Raw genomic sequence first — 19,477 nt, forward strand, 5'->3', positions numbered from 1 at the left:
GTACTACATCAATTTGTGTGTGCATATGGCCCAGTTACAGAAAAAGGATGCTCAATGGGGAAGTGTCATTCAAAGGTTACAACAGCAACCTTCGGATCAGATCGCAAATTATTACAAGCTGGTAAATGGCGTATTATTTTTCCGCTGTGGAAGGCCAAACAAAGTCCGTTGGTGTGTTTGTATACCTGAGGCACAAATAGAGAAACTTGTCTGGTTCACTCATTTAACCTGGGGACATTTCGGTGCGACAAAATGTGCAGAAAAGATAAGTGGGTACTGTTATTTCCCCAACATAAAGCGCAGAGTGCATGAGGTCTTAAAGAGGTGCATAATCTGCCAAAAAACAAAGCCGGATTCAATAGGGACTAAGCACCGATTATGCTCTATATTAGTACAAGAACCAAAAGGATTAATTTCGTGCGATCTGTGTGGACCGTTACCTACTTCAAGAGGTGGTGTTAAATATGTGTTAGCATTTCTCGATGTGTGCACGAAATACGTAAAGCTATACCCGATAAAGACGGCTACAGCCAAAGTAATTGTATTAAGATTGATAAGAGATTATCTTCCACATGTTGGTACACCAAAGGCGATCATAACTGACAATGCTAAAATATTCACGGGACTCCGGTGGAAGCAGACTTTGTCTCAAGTCGGTGTGAAACACGTACTAACATCATTTTACCACCCACAAGGTAATTTGGTGGAGAGGATTTTTAGAGAATTCAATCGATTTATGGGGACGTATTGCCATAATAAGCAAACTGCGTGGGCAAATTATGTGGAAGAGTTTGAGCAAATATACAATAACATGCCCCACTCCTCAACTGGATATACACCTCGTGAATTGATGTTCGAAGCAAAAGAGGAAAACTTCTGGACTGACCATTTACCCGAAACTCAGGAAACCGAGATGCCTTGGGAAGAAAAAATAAGACAGGCTATCATAAATATGACGAAAAAGGCTGATCAAAGAAAACAACGATATGACAAATTAATCAAGAGGGTACAGACATACCATGTCGGCGAGAAGGTACTAGTTAAACGACATACCAAATCATCCGTAATAAAGAAAAGTATAAAGAAATGGGAGTTACTATATACTGGACCATACATTATCCTACAAATTCCGAATCCTGGAGCTTATCTGTTAGCATACCCGGGATCGAACAAAATAAAAGGGTTATTTCCTCATAACGACTTAAAAAGATATAATGAAGTGATTCTTGAGTTTCTCCCGGCGTATTTGATAATCAAAATATCCACGGGTATGCTGCCGGTCTATAGTGTCCAACGGGCACAATATTTCGGCGATCAAACATGTCGCCATCATCAGGTGAACTGACGGACTGAGCTCCTGTGAACGTGCTGGCACGGAGATCCGTACGCTATGGCTGCTCAGAGGGAACTGGGTTTGGTCGCGGCGGCGGCCGATTTAAATACCCTCCGCCCGCGGCGCGCTCCCTCCGCCGTCCGCGCCCAGCGCCACGGTCGCGCGGTGGAACAGATTGCGACGGCGTCTGAGATGACGTCGGTGTGATGGCTCTGTCCGCCGTGGTCGTCACAACTATACGTCTGCTCGATTTACTCTTGATTAACCCGATCGCTGGTTCCCAAGCCTTGCTAAGATTATAGCCACAGTCCCGGTTTATGAGGTCGTCATTGGTGCGAATTTCGATGGCCTCTCTAACAACGCTGTCCCAGTATCTCGACGTCTGTACCAGACGCAGATTTACCGGAGGGTGACGCCAAGAAATTGTTACCCCAAGGTCCGGTACCGCCTAGACTATATGGACTCCCGAAGGTTCACAAAGAGGGGGTACCATTACGCCCCATTGTCAGCAACATCAGGGCACCTACATATTTGTTGGCCAAATACCTGACGGGAATATTAAGTCCTTATGTGGGTAAATGCCCTCATCACATCCGTAATTCCGTGGATTTTGTTAAACGCCTTGATAGCTTCAGGTTGGATGAGTCAGATATCATGGTGAGTTTTGATGTCGTTTCCTTGTTTACGAGGGTACCCCTGCGAGAGTCACTAGAATTGATTAGTCAGAAGTTTGATGAGAAGACCACTGAACTTTTTAGGCATGTCTTGACTTCCACGTATTTTCTTTTTAATGGAGAATACTACGAACAAACGGAGGGAGTCGCCATGGGTAGCCCACTCTCACCGGTGGTAGCGAATTTGTACATGGAGAACTTCGAGGAGGAAGCCCTGTCGTCATCCGTATGGAAACCTACTTGCTTTTTCCGTTACGTGGACGACACGTTCGTCATCTGGCCACATGGTATGGATAAACTCCTTGACTTCCTTACACATCTAAACTCCATACACCCCAACATCAAATTCACTATGGAGACTGAAACGGAGGGTAAATTACCTTTCCTTGACGTCTTGGTCAAGAGAAGGGCGGACGGCACCCTAGGTCATGCGGTGTATCGGAAGGCTACGCACACTGATCTGTATTTGCATGCAGACAGCTGCCACCACCCTTCACAGAGGAATGGGGTACTTAAAACTCTAGTACATAGGGCGCGCACTATCTCTGACGCAGAGAGTCTACCCCAGGAATTGGAACATCTGAGAACTGTATTTCGAAAAAATGGGTACTCAGAGTGGCAGATTCAACGTGCTCTCCGCCCACCCACTGCAACACAACCTGTTGAGATGGATGAAGTCACGAGGGAGGAGGTAGGCATTGCATTTATTCCATACACAGGCGCACTCTCGGGGAAAATCGCCCGCATTCTGAAGAAACACCGGGTCGGAACTGTGTTTTGTCCTCCAAATAAAACTCGTGCACTGGTGGGGAGCGCCAAAGATGACCTCGGTTTGAGGAAGGCCGGCGTGTACCAGATTCCGTGTCAATGTGGCAAGTCGTATATTGGTCAGACGATGCGTACCGTCGAGGATCGATGCCGTGAACACCAGAGGCACACTCGACTGATGTATCCGAGCAAGTCGGCGGTCGCTGAACATTGTTTGTCGGAAAATCACGCCATGGAGTATGACCGCACGAGGATTCTGGTACAGACGTCGAGATACTGGGACAGCGTTGTTAGAGAGGCCATCGAAATTCGCACCAATGACGACCTCATAAACCGGGACTGTGGCTATAATCTTAGCAAGGCTTGGGAACCAGCGATCGGGTTAATCAAGAGTAAATCGAGCAGACGTATAGTTGTGACGACCACGGCGGACAGAGCCATCACACCGACGTCATCTCAGACGCCGTCGCAATCTGTTCCACCGCGCGACCGTGGCGCTGGGCGCGGACGGCGGAGGGAGCGCGCCGCGGGCGGAGGGTATTTAAATCGGCCGCCGCCGCGACCAAACCGGCAGACGAGTTGTGGCAGCCGTAGCGTGCAGGTCACTGTAGCGCGGCGCTCTGCTACTGCGGGAGAGTGAGCGAGGAGATCGTACTGCGCGCGGGTGGCAAATTGTCGTGCTGCTGTTTTGACGGCAAAAAAAGCAAATTGTCAAGCCCTCGCGCAGTATGGTTAAGATGAGCAGCGTGGGACGTGATGTCGCGAGAGGCGGCAACTCGGCGACAGAAGAAGTAGTTTCCCCCACTCCCGCCCTGTACATCAAGTGCAAGGAGGTCGAGTGGGTGGAATTATACGATGGGATGGGGCAGAGCTGCGACAAGGAGGTCGTCGTTGAGTCCGTCGACTCCGACGCCACCATCAAGCTCCAGGCCGCGGACTGGAACGACTACAGGGCCCTGAAGGCCCTTGTGGCCGCCCACATGGTGGACGCCCCGGAGAGAGATGCGATGGGTCAAAAGACTCGTCGCAAAGAAGTCACCAAGGCGCTTCTTAGGGGACTACCTTGGATCATGACGGAGCGAGCAGTGGAAGAAGGACTGCGCCGCCAAGGTTTTGTTGGGGCAACCGTCAGGTTGCACAACAGAACCAATAGGGCGAAGCCGCCTCTGTTCATCGTCGCCACACCAGCGGCGGACAACGGCAGAGACGTCCTTGACATCCGGAAGCTGTTGGGCTTCCACGTGCAGCCGGAGACTCTCCCCCCCCCACCTGGACATGAAGCCGCAGTGTTTCAAGTGCCAGGAGGAGGGGCATGTGGCAAAGTACTGCCGCAACGCCGCCAGGTGCGTCAAGTGCGGGCGTCACCATGACACCCGCACCTGCACCAGCACCAAAGACGTCAAACCGACGTGCGCCCGCTGCGGCGGTGAGCACGTCGCCAGCTGGCGCGGATGTCAGGCCTTCAACGGCCGAAATCCCGCCACTACAAAGGAGACGGCGCCCCAGGCAAAGAAGCGACGCCGCAGGAGAAGGCGACGACAACGCCCTGCACCCGCGGCGAGCCGCGGAGGGACAGGGGATTCAACGAGAGGAGGAGGCAACGCCGCGGAAACAACGGCGGCACCCGGAGGTGACTCGACGGCGGCCACCGCACACGTGCGGCCGCCTTCCCCCGCCGCCTGTGGCAAGGGCGGAGGAGGGAGGCGGCGGCGCGACGCAGCGAGTGGGAAGACGGCGACGACAGCTAGTCCCGACATCGAGCCGGCCCTCCAGGAGGCGGAAACACGATTCCGCATGATTCTCCATGCGGAGATGGAGGCCGCCTGCCTCACTCTACGTGAGTCCCTTAGCCGCGACACCAACAAGAAGGAGGCGCAGCACCAAGTCGACAGGCTGGCAACAACTGCAGCACAGCCCAGCCGCGAGCAGGCCACACAAACGGCCTGGCCGAAGAAGCTGACCATCGGTCGAGCCACACAGGTCTCGACAGAAGGCATGAGAGCACCGGTAGCACGTCAGGACTCAAGCGTCCAAACTAAGGAGTTCGTCAACCACATGGCGCAACTTGTGAACAGCGAACTCCTGAGCGACGACGACCCAGCCGACCGAGACGAATACCAGACGAGCTTCCTCCAATGCAGTGAGCGCATGAGAAGAAAGGAGGAAGCCCTGAACGAGCAGTCCAGAAGACAAAGAGAGGAGCAAGAGGCGGAGCGCGGCAGAAGACGCGAAGCCGCCCTTGCCCGCCGTGAACGCCAGCGCCAAAGCTGGCAACACGGAAAATAAAGAGAAGGCAAAACACAAGCAGTTCTGGCCGGGTTTTGCAGGTTTTCCTTGGCCGCTAAGGTAAATACCGGAACTGTCCCCTACAAACTCCTGCAAATAAATTCCCAATTGGGAGATATCCACCCCTTTCCCCGCCCCCTAGCAAGAAAAATAATAAACGGAGACCCAACAGAACAACAAAAAACCCATGGCTGAAAAGGGTAAATAGCAAGCCCTACAACAGCCCGCTCTGCCCCCTTAGGGCAGAGAATGCAAAAAAAAAAAAAAAAAAAAAAAAAAAAAAAAAAAAAAAAAAAAAAAAAAAAAAAAAAAAAAAAGCGACCAAACCCAGTTCCCTCTGAGCAGCCATAGCGTACGGATCTCCGTGCCAGCACGTTCACAGGAGCTCAGTCCGTCAGTTCACCTGATGATGGCGACATGTTTGATCGCCGAAATATTGTGCCCGTTGGACACTATAGACCGGCAGCATACACGTGGATATTTAGATATAATGAAGATTAGAAGATAGGGAGGAATGGTGTTCCGAGTGACAGAGATGAACGCTCGTGAAAAATATAACAATAAACTGTGTGTGTGTGTGTAGTGTTAAAAGCCTTTAAATTGAAATAGTTAGTCAGTGACATAGAGTATAGAAATAGTGACTAATTAGTACTATTGAGTGTTGTAAAAAAGATAGTGGAGATAGGTTTCACCTGTGGTTTGGGTGAACATAGAACTTTAGCATTGCTAAAGTTATCAAGATGTATAAAGGATCTGACTGACCTTCAAGAAGAATGAAATGTTTCCCCGCAAATGACGCTGAATAATCTAAAGAGGTTCGAGTGAAGATTCATATATAATCTCATGTGAACGCTTAAATGTGTAAATATGTGAAGGGATGTGTTGTGGTAGTGAATCGTGAGTGACGGTTAACGCCGCAAAGATTATTTCCCGCGCAAAACAGTTGACGTCGGCGCGAGAATTAAAATCGATATAGACGATACAGATATCCTTTGTAAGAGACTCGCACCAAACGCGAGGATAAACTGATTCATGTTGCCGGCCGAAGTGGCCGTGCGGTTAAAGGCGCTGCAGTCTGGAACCGCAAGACCGCTACGGTCGCAGGTTCGAATCCTGCCTCGGGCATGGATGTTTGTGATGTCCTTAGGTTAGTTAGGTTTAACTAGTTCTAAGTTCTAGGGGACTAATGACCTCAGCAGTTGAGTCCCATAGTGCTCAGAGCCATTTGAACCATTTGATTCATGTTGAACTTTAAAAGGAATAGGTGGTATAATTTGAAGTTAAGAGTTTTAATTTATTATTGAATGATTAAAGAAAGTAGTATTCATAGATTCAGTAGTAATTTAATGGTTCGTGTTCGTTTGGGAATTTTGTGTGAAAAATCCATTTCCATATATGAGCATGGATGAACGCCGTATGAATCAGAGAGTAAATGAAAGAAGTGAATCCGCATTCCTCAATGCTAATAACTTCTACATTTCAGCACTCAAGCGTAGAAATATATGTATTTAGAATAAAAAGTTTTTTTTTGAGTATAGCTAAATTATATGACTTATCAAGGAAATAAGGATGATGTCTTGGAATAAAATGAACTACACTTTCCATTATTCGATGATTTGAATCCAAAATCTATAGTCAGTTACATGAATCCTTTAAATTACGAAGAACAAATCAGTCATAGAAAATCTGTTAAAACTTTTGGACTTATAAGCACAAGTGGGGAGGCAAAGTCAAAAGGAGTATTCAAACGAGAGTAAATCGGATGTTGCTTTTGGCAACATCATTAATTAAGGGTTGAATTCCTTGAAGTACGTCGTAACAAAAAGGATCCATGAAGCCACAAGGATTTTGCTTTCAAAAAGGAGAATCTTGGACGGTGCAACCTAATCAGTTCTCTTACAGGAAGAGTTTCCCTTTTGGTCATTGCTAATTCTTTTGGAATGAATGTTGCATGTGTATTCGAGTATCCCTGTCCCTTCTACTCTTCCCATTGTGGGCCGCGTAGAAGATCAACGACAGAGGGGGCCGCATAGAAGACCGACTACAAATGTGGACGTCGGGGACATGCAAGACCCGGGGGAGTTTAGCACCGCAAGATATTGTCCTAGGAGCAAGATTGTAAAACGCAAATTCACGTTGTTTATTGTAAAACGTTTTTTTTTTTTGCTAGAGGCACAAACTACTCTTCTCCAAATCGTGATACAAATTAAGCCCTATATTTCCTTTAGAGATAAATTTGAAAAATTATTTTTGTTCTTCTATAGGCTTTCCTATCTTCTATGTACCGTAGGCTGGGGGTCTAAGCTTGAGAGGTTTTCCAAGGTTTCCCTGCTTAAGAAAGTTCCCGAATGTGTAGACCCTGACATAAGTTCATGAAAGATCATCTTCCTTGGTTGTGCACAGCAAACATAACACCTAGATGCACGTAAAAGTAATACAGCCGCGGTATCGGTCTCTTCATTTCTTCTGCCTTCAACATTTCTTTTCTTCGTCTAGTTCAAACATAATATTCTTTTTCAGTCGGAGGACTGACAATCATCACTTCCGGGTTATCCACGCTAATAGATAGCTCGCGAAGTGTGTTCGGTGAATAAAAATTGACCTCACAAACTTCGCTCGCTGCGAGGGGCATTGTAATCGCCCCACGGAAAATTACCCTCTACCACGCAATAATTAATAATGGTCAATCAAATCATCCACATTTATTTACGTTTGAAAAGTATCTGAGCAGATTTTCTAGTAATATATGCGCCGACAGCTCGTCGACGCCAAGGTATTTTTCTAGTACGTTTATTCTTTGGAACAACAGAGGTACAGAGATGTATGCTCCATGGTCATTATAGGGAAAGAGAGAAAGGAACAGCTTCGGAAAGTATCGATTGGAAGATTTTCGGATTGCTAAAGGAGATTTATTTACTCTTCTTCGCGCTAAAGCGAGACAGGAAAGTCTGTGCCGCTAGCGTGGTAGATAAAGAGAAAGAAGGACTTGTAAAAGTAAATTGCATGAGACTTAAAATCCACGGAAACGGAACATGTACGGAAATGGATTCAATATACAATTTTCCTCAGAAATAAGGTTTGTGACCATTTTATTCTAGAGTGAATGACGAATGCGTGCTCTGTCTGAATCATTGATGATTGTCTGGGCCCTGTACTTAATTGGGAAGTTTCAGCTGTGACGAAGAGAGCCTGCAATCTCTGAGTTTTATTGAAATCGTCCAAAAAGGCTTCGTCCACATCTGAAATTTTAGATCTGTCGTAAACTGAACGAAGTGTTCAAAACGATCGATTTTTCCCAACTGAATGCAGCGCTTAATAATAATAACGTATGTAAAGATCTTTTCTAGCAAGCCAGCCGCTGAATATTAAGACGAAGGGCTCCACCAGAGATTCTACTAGGCTGATTTCATGTAACTTATATTTGAACTGTACACAGATAAAGGACAGAGAGAGAGAGAGAGAGAGAGAGAAAGAGAGAGCGAATGGAATTCTAGAAGTTACTCAGAATCCTCCCATTAGTATAATTTTTTTGTCTGTCTTTGCACGGATAAGCCTGATAAGAAAACCTAAGCCCTTGACTTTATTGTACAGAATTGAGTATGAGGGTGAGAGAGCGATAAAGGCGACAGATACACTTCTGTACAGACAAAACATTACACCAAGTTAGCGGCTAGCTGCATTAACACACACACATAGACTTTCATCAAAACCAAAGCAGTAAGAGAATTCATTAGACCATCTCCACCAAAAATACTGAACATCATTCTTAAGCTGTACAGGCATGATTTGATTCAACTTGAACATTTACTGGACTAAACAAGTATATTAGATTAATATTTAAATAAAGGAATTTAATACATATACAGTGACACTCAGATCATTCACATTATTTCGAAATAAAGATTTGTTCATAAATGAATATCATTCTTGCGCAAGCGTACTCACTTTAGATGAGAAAGAAGTGTCATTAATTTTTTTAACCAATTATTTATGAATTCTTGACAGAAGCGTCTTCTGGTTATCTTTTCAGTTGTGGTATCCACTAACACATGCGATTCATCACTCTTAAATTAGCACAGGTTTTGATAGCATTTGCAAGCAACATTTAAATAAAGTTACCAGCAAAATGGTAAACTGTACATTAAATAACTACACAAGTACGTCAAGATATGAGATATTCATGATACATTCATGTGCTGTATAAATGTGGAGAATACTACGTTCGACAAACATCTGTGTAATAAAAAAGAAGTAAAAGAAGTCATAAGTAATAAGCACAAAAGATACAGATGAGTGGCTTTCTGGGGTGACAGCTATTGTGCAATACTATAGTCTGAGATATTTGTTGAAATCGCATTAAGCCGTTAACAGTTGTTAATTCAGAGGTTCATTGTGAAAATGTTTGGTCACTATGAAATATTAACTTCTGTAGTTTTAAAGAGATTGAAAAATAATGTGTAATTGGATGTGCCTCACTTTTCTGAGATCACAAATGTATTCAAATTTGCTTTAATACTTGACAGTACATAATTAAAGATTCTCAGAGAACTTTAAGATGACTTCTTTCAGCTTGTCTGACACTCCGCCGTTTTTGATGCACCTGCTGCAGAAAGGCTATCCGAGCAACAGCAGTCAAAATTCCCAGCTTTTTGATTTATCCATTTCTGCCGACGCTGCTCGTCTTTGTACCTGGATTCTGCCATGCCGGTCACCTAGCTAGAACTGCCATGGCACTCTTGATACCTCGGCTGCTAGCGTTCAGCCGTACAAGAAATTCATCTTACCTCGTACCAGTACTGGGTGGCCAATTAGCTAGCCTACATATGCGTAACTTTAAAAGGCACACGATCTCGCACTCCCCTGAGGTACTTGCCGGTCGTGGTCTCTTTCTCTGACGATCGTGACATTGTGTTCCGTTAACACTCGTACATCGGCGGCGCCGTTTGCAACGGTTCCAAGGGCGTAAGGAATTGACCAACAAGGAATGGGGTAACCTGCTCTTATTGGATGAGAACATATTCTGAGTAGTAATTCGGGACTTACCCTCTTAATGTGGGATTGCGTAATACAATCAGGACCACTGTCGAACATGATCATTCTGGTGCTCCAGGTGTTACGGGGTGAGGAGGAATAATGTTACAGAGGCGCACTGCCATTCAAATCTTTGAGCACACAACACTCGCCCGTCAACATTATTGTGACTGCTACTTCCCCATATGCGTCTCTTTAGGGATGCACTCAGTCCTAATTCATTTTTAGGGTTCCATACCTCATTTGGTAAAAACGGAATCCTAATAGGATCACTTTGTTGCCCGTCTGTCAGTCTGCCTTCCTGCCGGTCTGCCTGTCTGTCTGCCAGACTGTTCAAAATCTTTTTCTCAGCAATGGACAGACGCGTCATGCTGAAAGCTATGTCACACATTTTGGTAGCCCGCCCGGCTAGCCGCGCGGTCTATCGCGTTGCTTCCCGAGCGGTAAGGCGTGCCGGTCCCCAGCACGAATCCGCCCAGCTTACTACTGTCGAGGTCCGGTGTGCCGGCATGCCTCTGGATGGTTTTTCAGGCGGTTTTCCATCTACCTTGGCGAATGCGGGCTAGTTCCCCTTATTCCACGTCAGTGGCACTGTGTTGGCGATTGCTGCGCAAACACCGTTTCCACGTATGCGTACACCATAATTACTGTACCACGCAAACATTTGGGGTTACACTCGACTCTCGTCTGGTATGAGTCATTCCTGGAAGGGGTTGGTGGGGGGGGGGGGAGGGGGAGTACACTGGGGGCCGAACCGCACAATAACCCTGGGTTCGGTGTGGGGCGGCGGTGGGGTGGATGGACTGCTGTGGCCTGTTGTGGGGTTGTGTACCACTGAGGGGTATGGAGGGACGAAGCCTCTCCGTCGTTCCTAGGTCCCCAGTATAATATACACATACATACATATATTATGGCATGTGTCCTTTTTTGATGCATAAAAGTGAAGCATCTAAATCAATGCAATTAAAACAAGCAACCATTTATATCGCCATTTTGACAATCGCAGAGCATTCGTCTAAACATACAGGCCACTTCTCGTTGACCTAGAATCATGAAATTTGGCTATAAGAAAGGTTTCACACCACAACCGTAGGAAAAATTCCAAATATTGTTGATTTGTAATTACATCACACGAAAAAAAATTTCGTTTGCTATCCGACTGTCTTGATGTCTATCCATCGGTTAAGACCCCTTTTTCTCAGGAACTGGGAGTCACATCAAACTGACTTTTATGTCAGATACTGAGGTCCATGGCCCTTTGGTAGTTTAAAAATATTACGCTCCTAAGTTAATTCAGTCGAAAGATTCGGAGGTTAATGTCACATAATTTGAAACCCGCAAATTCACTCATTAAAACCTATAGGATTCTTCCCCTTGAAAAATCATGAAATTTGGCAAGAAGAAACGTTTCACAGTATAATTAAAGTAAAAAATCAGAAAACTGCTAATTTATAATTATATCACACGAAAAAATATTTCTTTTGTCATTTGTTATTGGATTTTATACATGAAATTAAGTTATTCTGGAAATTTTCGAATCAGTCTGACCAATATCTTGCCAGTATCGATGTCGATAACAGACAAAGGTAGTCGAAATCCTAGATTCCCGAAATCGATGAGCTGTCTACATACGTAATCACGATTGTATGGAATCCTCTGTGCGTGAATCCTATTCGCATGTGCCAAATTTTTATGGATTACAATGAGGGACCAAATCTTAAAGAGCGGGTGGAAGAGCTCTTGAAACGAGATGATATTCAGGAAATTGACTTGTCTGCCCGTTCACCCGACTTAAGTCCCTTTGGGAATACTTGAAAAAAGAGACAGCATTGGTCGTATATTTTTCTATTGCAAAATCGATTTTCTGTCACTGAGTGACCATCTTCAGTGCTATATTGTATAACAAATTGGGATGCACTGTTGTTACTAAGCTTACGGCAATCACATAGACTCCTTCCCTTTGGGAAGGTGTCGGATGTGGCGGGAAGACGTACTGCAACTGCAGCACATCCACATGCGCCAACGAACATCCAACGACTCTCAACTGCCCTGATGTCGGAACGGAACACTCTGCAAGAGCTCCTTACCAGACCTGTGGCCAGCATTTGAGCATGTTGCAGAGCATGCATTTCTGTCCGTGGTGACCACATACGCTATTAAAAACCATGTGACTTTCGTAATGTCAAGCGGACCGTCATGAATCGTCCTGACTTCAGTGTAACTTATGTATTTGAATAATAGTGTCATTTCTGTGCGTCTCATTGCTTATTTATCTCAGTTACCTTCTGTACTATACTGTAGCAGTTCCTTATATGTAACGTCCAAGTTACATCGATCTGTGTTACTTGGAAGTGGCACATAATTCGAAAGTTACTTTCATTCTCAAGTTTTGCACACCAGTGTATGCTGATGAGCCAGAACATTATGACCACCTGCATAATAGCTTTTTTGCCAGCCTTTGGAACAAAATACACCACTGATTCTGCGTGTCAGGGATCCGACAATCTGTTGGAAGTTTCTGGAAATATTAGGCATTAGATGTCTACACATAGACAGGCCTAGTGTAATTCGCGTACGCGATAATGGCGCTCGATAGCGACCCCTATGGGTTCTACAGGAGTTACATCAGGCGAACTTGATCGCCGAGACATCAATGTGAATTCACGATAAGGCTCCTCAAACTCCGGTAGCACGGTGGTGCTCCGAGACACGGAAAATTATACTGCTGAAAGATAACATGGACGTCGGGGAAGTCATCGAGCATGAAGGGACGCAAGTGATTCGCAGCTGTAAGCGTATCTTCGATTGATACCGTGGTTCCCATGCAAGCGCAGGAGAATGTCTCCCACAGCATAATATTGCTTCCACAAGCCTGCGTCCGTCAAGCGCTGCACGTTTCGAGCTGCTGTTCAGCTCGATGACGTCATTCGTGGAGACGACTGTCGACCTATCGTAGCGAGATGTGATTCACCATAACAGCTAACAGGTTTCCATTGATCGACGGTCGAATCACGATGGTCCTGTGCCCAATGCAATCGTAATTAACGATATCGTTTGATTCAAAAATGGCTCTGAGCACTATGGGACTTAACTGCTGAGGTCATCAGTCCCCTAGAACTTACTTAAGCCTAACTAACCTAAGGACATCACACACATTCATGCCCGAGGCAGTATTCGAACCTGCGACCCTAGCGGTCGCGCGGTTCCAGACTGTAGCGCCTAGGACCGCTCGGCAATATCCTTTGGTCAGCGTGTGAATACGTAGGGTTGGTCTGCTGTTGAGCTCAATGTGCAACACTGTACGTTGAATGGTGTGCTCCTAAACACTTGCGAGTGAATCAGCATTGTGCTCTTACGGTAGAGAGACGGCACAGATCACCATCTGTCTTACCTTACAGGCTAGACGAGCCTCCGAACCCCAAGTTCTGTGAAGAATCGTGGACGTGTAAACATTTAGTGCCTAGTGGTACTTTCACTGTCCTTCTACCTCTTTCCGTAGTTTCTCACGACAGTAGCACATGAACATACGACCAGCTTCGCCGTTTTCGAGATATTTGTTCACAGACTCTGCATGATAATAATCTGCCCTTTGTCAAAGTCGTTTATCTGAATGAATATCCCCATTTGTAGCCAATAGCTTCGCTGGGGTCATCCCCCGTCCGTGTCTGCTCCTTTTCCATACCTTTATTACCGCGTCACGTGCCCGCAACACCACCAGGCTGCATCCAGCGTCGCGGTGGTTAGTGGTCATAATTTTTTGGCTGATCAGTTTAAGTCTATGTTGCCGATGTTCCTCTACTGAAAAGCTCTTTTTCTATTTGAACAGCTGGCAAGACGGAAAACTGGAAGCGCATCCTGGACGTGAACGTGCTGGGTCTGAGCATCTGCACCAGGGAGGCCGTGCAGGACATGCTGAGCAGGGGCGTCGACGACGGCTTCGTCATCCACATCAGCAGGTACGGAGGAATAGTTCTCTTATCTACTTGTTAGCCCACTGGTTGTTGTACTGTAGCCTGCTCATCTGCTTCAGGAGACCACTCATATTTAATACTCCATTTGAAATTATAATCTCATTTGTATTCCCAGTAATGTCATCCTCTTACTCTGTGTCTTACCGACGTGGAGAACACGGCAAGTGCCATAACCCGATTTCCCAGGAACTTCGCTCAGTGGAAGAGGGGTCAAAACAGTGAATATGTGTCTCAGGTTATCTCTATATATCTAATAGTTTCTGCGAAAACGACAGTCAACGTTTTTAGTGTAATGTAGATGCATTTTTGTGGGGAAACACTCCAACCACAGCGACGGCATTTTGACCAACGTCGCGGCTTCACACTTTTCCGCCTCGTGTTCGATTATTATATTTATATTTGGTTTTCATTTATTTATCCATGTCCGTTGAAGATTACTGCACGAATGTTTTCCATAGAATACTGAAATAACGTTGTCCTTATTCGTCTACTAATTGTATGCCTGGAGAATGAACTTAAAATGGAAAACAATAAATTAATTTAAAAAGTTTTTGAAACTGTTTTCGTTGAAATTCCTCTAGTGTACTTCATAATCAATGGCAAGCGCCAGCTTTCGCAGAAGTGGATCGTTATGCATGGTTCGCCACGAAATTGTTGCCAATGCATGAAATCTTTAGCAGTGTTAAGGACGTTTCTTTCCCGAGTGAGATTCATATGAAGAAATGTTACTCTGACAGCCATGCCTTTGCGATATCCTCGTGATGTTAGAAATTTCTATGTTTCGAATGTTTCTACACTCCTGGAAATTGAAATAAGAATACCGTGAATTCATTGTCCCAGGAAGGGGAAACTTTATTGACACATTCCTGGGGTCAGATACATCACATGATCACACTGACAGAACCACAGGCACATAGACACAGGCAACAGAGCATGCACAATGTCGGCACTAGTACAGTGTATATCCACCTTTCGCAGCAATGCAGGCTGCTATTCTCCCATGGAGACGATCGTAGAGATGCTGGATGTAGTCCTGTGGAACGGCTTGCCATGCCATTTCCACCTGACGCCTCAGTTGGACCAGCGTTCGTGCTGGACGTGCAGACCGCGTGAGACGACGCTTCATCCAGTTCCAAACATGCTCAATGGGGGACAGATCCGGAGATCTTGCTGGCCAGGGTAGTTGACTTACACCTTCTAGAGCACGTTGGGTGGCACGGGATACATGCGGACGTGCATTGTCCTGTTGGAACAGCAAGTTCCCTTGCCGGTCTAGGAATGGTAGAACGATGGGTTCGATGACGGTTTGGATGTACCGTGCACTATTCAGTGTCCCCTCGACGATCACCAGTGGTGTACGGCCTGTGTAGGAGATCGCTCCCCACACCATGATGCCGGGTGTTGGCCCTGTGTGCCTCGGTCGTATGCAGTCCTGATTGTGGCGCTCACCTGCACGGCGCCAAACACGCATACGACCATCATTGGCACCAAGGCAGAAGCGACTCTCATCGCTGAAGACGACACGTCTCCATTCGTCCCTCCATTCACGCCTGTCGCGACACCACTAGAGGCGGGCTGCACGATGTTGGGGCGTGAGCGGAAGACGGCCTAACGGTGTGCGGGACCGTAGCCCAGCTTCATGGAGACGGTTGCGAATGGTCCTCGCCGATACCCCAGGAGCAACAGTGTCCCTAATTTGCTGGGAAGTGGCGGTGCGGTCCCCTACGACACTGCGTAGGATCCTACGGTCTTGGCGTGCATCCGTGCGTCGCTGCGGTCCGGTCCCAGGTCGACGGGCACGTGCACCTTCCGCCGACCACTGGCGACAACATCGATGTACTGTGGAGACCTCACGCCCCACGTGTTGAGCAATTCGGCGGTACGTCCACCCGGCCTCCCGCATGCCCACTATACGCCCTCGCTCAAAGTCCGTCAACTGCACATACGGTTCACGTCCATGCTGTCGCGGCATGCTACCAGTGTTAAAGATTGCGATGGAGCTCCGTATGCCACGGCAAACTGGCTGACACTGACGGCGGCGGTGTACAAATGCTGCGCAGCTAGCGCCATTCGACGGCCAACACCGCGGTTCCTGGTGTGTCCGCTGTGCCGTGCGTGTGATCGTTGCTTGTATAGCCCTCTCGCAGTGTCCGGAGCAAGTATGGTGGGTCTGACACACCGGTGTCAATGTGTTCTTTTTTCCATTTCCAGGAGTGTATGTTCATTGTCATCTGAGGAATGCACCAAGCTTTCTGAAGAATAAACATAACAATAAAACATAAGAATTGATATAAGAATGAAATATAAGAGTATGAGAATAAAAAAGATTGTAACCCTGAAAAAACCATACACAGAAATTTTATGTAATAAAAGGAGAACAATTATTGTGAAACCAAGTTGTAATTTTACAATTAATATAGCGCCCTTCTGATAAGGAACTTCGTGTAGCGACCTTCTAGAGGTATGGGTAGATAAGTGAAAAAATTAAAATAAAGTAAAATAAACAAAAACAATGATCGAGTTTCAATCACGGGACGCAAAAGTGAGAAGCCGCGATGCCACCAGTCGCGCGCTAAAAGCCATTCAAATCACATCAACAACTTTGACGATCGTTTTTCCCGAAACGGTAGAGTATCTGAAGATAACCCGAGACACGTGTTTACTTATTTTGTTCCTGTTCCACCGAGCAACGTTTGTAGGAATTTAGGCTGTGGCACTTGTCGTGTTCTTCTCGGGAGTGCAACATTCTTCTGCGTGCTTTTAATATTGACCTCACCCTCAGAATTTCATGAAACAGACTATGCCGAGACACAATGCACCATTCTCTTCCTTCTTTCCTATTCCATGTCGCCGTCATAAGAGTAAAATATAACATTAAAAGCCGGCCGGAGTGGCCGTGCGGTTCTAGGCGATACACCAACCGAGCGACCGCTACGGTTGCAGGTTCAAATCCTGCCTCGGGCATGGATGTGTGTGATGTCCTTAGGTTAGTTGGGTTTAATTAGTTCTAAGTTCTAGGCGACTGATGACCTCAGAAGTTAAGTAGCATAATGCTCAGAAGCATTTGAACCATAACATTAAATGTACTATTCACCTATTAAAGTCTCGTAAAGAGTACGAGTCATCGTAGCGTAATCTCAGAAACGATGTACGAAGGATGAGTAGTTAGTTTAAACTTGGAGTTCAATATAACCGAAATGTAGGTAGACAAAAAAGGAATATCAAAAAAAGGTTTCGGGCGACTGACAACAGCATCGATATCCTTGGAGAAATGCGTGGTACACGCTGTTTTGTATTAAACACATATTTATTAATAACCTGTTTGGATCACTGGTCATCTTCACAGTGGAAAAATATTGTGACAACTGCACGTCATATATTCTATTTAACCAGAAAAGAGGCCACACCTGACTTTCAAACATCAGAAAAAGGTCCTTCACGTCGGGATCTTTCTCTGAAGTTTGAAAGTCAGCTTTGGTAACTTTTGTGGTTAAATAGCACGTACGACGTGTGAAGCTGTCACAATATTTCTCCACTGTGAAGATGATCAATGATCGAAACCGATTGTGAATAAATAAATTTGTAAGACAGTACAGTATGTACAATACATTTCTTCAAGGGAAAAAAGACACAGTGAGAACATGGATACTATTGCCACTTCAGATATTTCCAGGATCAACAATCATGGTTCCATTCTTAGGACTTACTGAAACGACATTATTTGTGTGTGAGTGAGTAGCTTACGATGACTCTTGTGTATTCCTGGACCTGGGAATAACAGATAGGCAGCCTATCGATTCCGTTCAACAAGTTTACTAATTCTTCCTCACCTCCGGGGAGAAAAATAATTTAAAACGGAAACGGCCCCGTTGACATCTGTCTTCCTGTTACTTCTGTATCTGCTGTGAAGTCTGTTTTCACTTCCTGCATTGCGCCTTCGGTCTAAAAGTTAGCAAGAGTTACGGTAAGGTGCTACATTGCTTCATATCCTTCTTTATTTTCCCCTCTTCATTTTTCATTCCAATTATGGCCATTTCCTTTAGTAGACTCATCCGTCTCTGCATTCTTATCCATTTTTATACAGAACTCCGATCAATGTAACTGTCTGCTTCATAAGAAATCGATATGACTTTGTTTCATTTGATCAGGTTTTAATTTTGGTATTTAGCACATGATCCTTCACAGATTGCTGCCTATTAATCTGCTAATACGTCTTACTTGAAGCGTTTGAGAGTGTTGTTTGCTGATTTTAGACGCATCCTTTTGAGCTTACTATTTTCGTGCTACGACTCTTGGGCTGAACAGCTCCAGGAAAATCCCGGGGTGATCCTTTTGAAAGGGCACAGCCGATTTCCTTTCACATCCTTGAAACAGGCCGAGCTTTTGCTCCCTCTGTCGTGACCTCGATGTCGTCGGCATGTGAAACTCTTACCTTCCTTTCTTTTATCTGGGTCTTCATAGTTACATAAGTATTAAAAGTAAAAATATTTTTTGAGTCATCGTTGTATGTGCTGGCACTTGTTCACAATTTTATTTTGAAGACTCTTTGCAGCTTTCAACAAATTATTCGTGACGTGTTCAATAAGTAATGCAACACATTTTTTTCTCGGCCAACTACGGTTGAAAAAATTTGGAATCTCTTTTGAGACGTCGTGTCATAGTTTCATGAAGTTTGCCTAGGAGGCGGAGCTATACACAGCATTTAAAATGTTGCCGCTAACAGAGGCGCGTGCCAAGCAGAGAGCTGTGATTGAGTTTCTTTCGGTGGAGCACCAGAGCATCGCAGATATCGTCCGCAGCACGTGCTCTAGGGCCTAGCGTTGGTACCTCTGGATAACAGGGTACCGGGTTCGATTCCCGGCCGGGTTGAGGATTTTCTCTGCCGGGGACTGGGCGTTTGTGTTGTCCTCATTATTTCATTATCATCAGCATCAGTTGTGAGAGTGACTATATTGGATTGCGAAAAGAAAATTGACTATGTAAAATTCGGGACTTTGTACGGGCACTGATGACCGCACAGTTGAGTGCCCCACAAACCAAACATCATCATCATCATCATCGCAGATATTCATAGGCCTTACAGAATGTCTACGGAGACCTATCAGTGAACAAAAGCACGGTGGGTCTTTTGAGCGAGGCGTCTGTCATCATCGCAACACGACAGCGCAATCCTCTCCGATAACACGCGTGCCGGACGGCCGTACACGGTGAAAGTTTTCTTTAAATAATAATAATAATATCACAGACGTACTCTGTTTTGAATAATAATAGCTGTGCACAAGTACTAAATGTGAACTGCCATAATGAGAAGGCATGCCTTTGATACTGGTAAAGTGAATAATCTAACTACAAGAATTTTAAACAATATAAACTGCCTGAATAATGAAGTTTGACATAAAACCTACGATAATTAG

At 45.5% G+C, this 19,477-nt stretch overlaps 1 protein-coding gene across 2 annotated transcripts in view; it reads left to right on the plus strand.

Moving 5' to 3' along the window:
* Positions 1–19,477, plus strand: part of LOC126161628 (dehydrogenase/reductase SDR family member 11-like) — a 126,494-nt gene that overhangs the window by 79,529 nt on the left and 27,488 nt on the right. For both annotated transcript variants that reach the window (XM_049917587.1, XM_049917588.1), the window contains exon 3: positions 13,919–14,048. In XM_049917587.1, coding sequence (XP_049773544.1) covers positions 13,919–14,048 — 130 coding nt within the window. The remainder of the gene's footprint in view (positions 1–13,918; positions 14,049–19,477) is intronic.

This window comes from Schistocerca cancellata, chromosome 2 (assembly GCF_023864275.1).
Source record: "Schistocerca cancellata isolate TAMUIC-IGC-003103 chromosome 2, iqSchCanc2.1, whole genome shotgun sequence".
NCBI classification, from domain to species: domain Eukaryota; kingdom Metazoa; phylum Arthropoda; class Insecta; order Orthoptera; family Acrididae; genus Schistocerca; species Schistocerca cancellata.